At 12.1% G+C, this 1,498-nt stretch overlaps 1 protein-coding gene across 1 annotated transcript; it reads left to right on the plus strand.

Moving 5' to 3' along the window:
* Positions 1-531: 531 nt before the first annotated feature.
* PGSY75_0002200A (putative vesicle transport v-SNARE protein) lies at positions 532-1,350 on the plus strand (the record flags this gene model as incomplete). Its single annotated transcript, XM_018783150.1, has 4 exons — positions 532-622; positions 771-823; positions 1,024-1,086; positions 1,270-1,350. Coding segments are annotated over 4 exons (288 nt in total), but the record flags the coding sequence as incomplete, so codon positions are not given.
* Positions 1,351-1,498: the final 148 nt, after the last annotated feature.

A 1,498-nucleotide genomic window follows, 5' to 3' on the forward strand; every position in this document is an offset into this window, starting at 1 on the left:
TATATATATATATAAAAGAACAACACTATAATTTTTATATTTAAAATAAGTACATGTGAAAAAAAAAATTTTAAATAAAATCTTATAAAGAAAAAAGGAAAAGAACATTTTTATTTTATATATTATTCATAGAATTTATAAATAAAAAAAAAAAAAAAATATATATGTATATATATATAATATAAAATAAATATATATATATATATTAATAAAAATCCATTATTTATAAAAAAAGAAAAAGAGAACCAGTTTTTCTTTTTTTTTTTTTTTTCGTTAATTTATAAATATTATAAATATATATAATATATTATATATATAATATTATATACATATATATATAATATATAGCTTTTTTCTGTTTTAATTCTGTTTTGTTTTTTGTTTTTTTTTTAAATCTCTTAGAATTATATATATATATATATATATATATCATAATATATTATATATATATAACATATATGTAATATATAATATATATATTACATCCATATATAATATTTTTGAGAACTTAAAAAAAAAAAAAAAAAAAAAATGATTACTTACTCAGAATATTTTGATGACTATGTTGAAGATTTAAACAGATATTTACATAAAATAAAACATTCTATATATAATATAACAAGTTTGAAAATAAATAAAAAAAAATAAAAAATAAATGTATATAAAATATATTATTATATATATAATTCCATATATATATTTATTATATAATAATATTATTATACTTTGCTAAATTAAAAATTTTTTTTATTCGATAAATATATTTTTAGATAAAGAAGATTATAATAAAATAAGAGAATACATTTTCGAAGCTGAAAAATGCGTATAAAATAAATAAATAATTAATATGTAAATATATATATTACATGTATATATTTTTTCATACATATGATTATATAAAAACAACAAACTATTAATTCTACATATATTTTTATATATGCTATATATAGAATATTTAAATATACACACTAATCTAATTTTTTTTTTTTTTTTTTTTTTTTTTATTACATTTTATTTGATTAGATTAAGCAAATAAATATTGAAATAAATAGCTTACCAAAAGGATCTAATAAAATTATTAATCAAGTATATTATATATTATATATATGGAATTTTTTTTTTTTTTCTTTTGTTTTTGTGCGAATTGAAGAAAAAAATATGCACTACATATATACATATATATATATATATATATATTTAATTTTTATTATATCTCTTTTGTATTAAGCTTTAAAAATAGTTTCTATTTTTATAATATTCATTTTATAGATAAATACATATAACTTTGATTTAAAGAAGTATAAAGATATTGTGAAAAAAATGAGTGCCGATTATTACTCTGAAGAATATGTAAAATGAAAAAAAAAAATAAAAATAAAAAAATAAAAAATATACATATTTTTATATATACAATATTATGTACATATAACATATCTACAAATTTTTAATACCCATTTGGTGTTTTCATCTTTTTTTTTTTTTTTTTTTTTTTTTTTTT

Source organism: Plasmodium gaboni (genome assembly GCF_001602025.1).
Source record: "Plasmodium gaboni strain SY75 chromosome Unknown, whole genome shotgun sequence".
Classification (NCBI taxonomy): Eukaryota; Apicomplexa; class Aconoidasida; order Haemosporida; family Plasmodiidae; genus Plasmodium; species Plasmodium gaboni.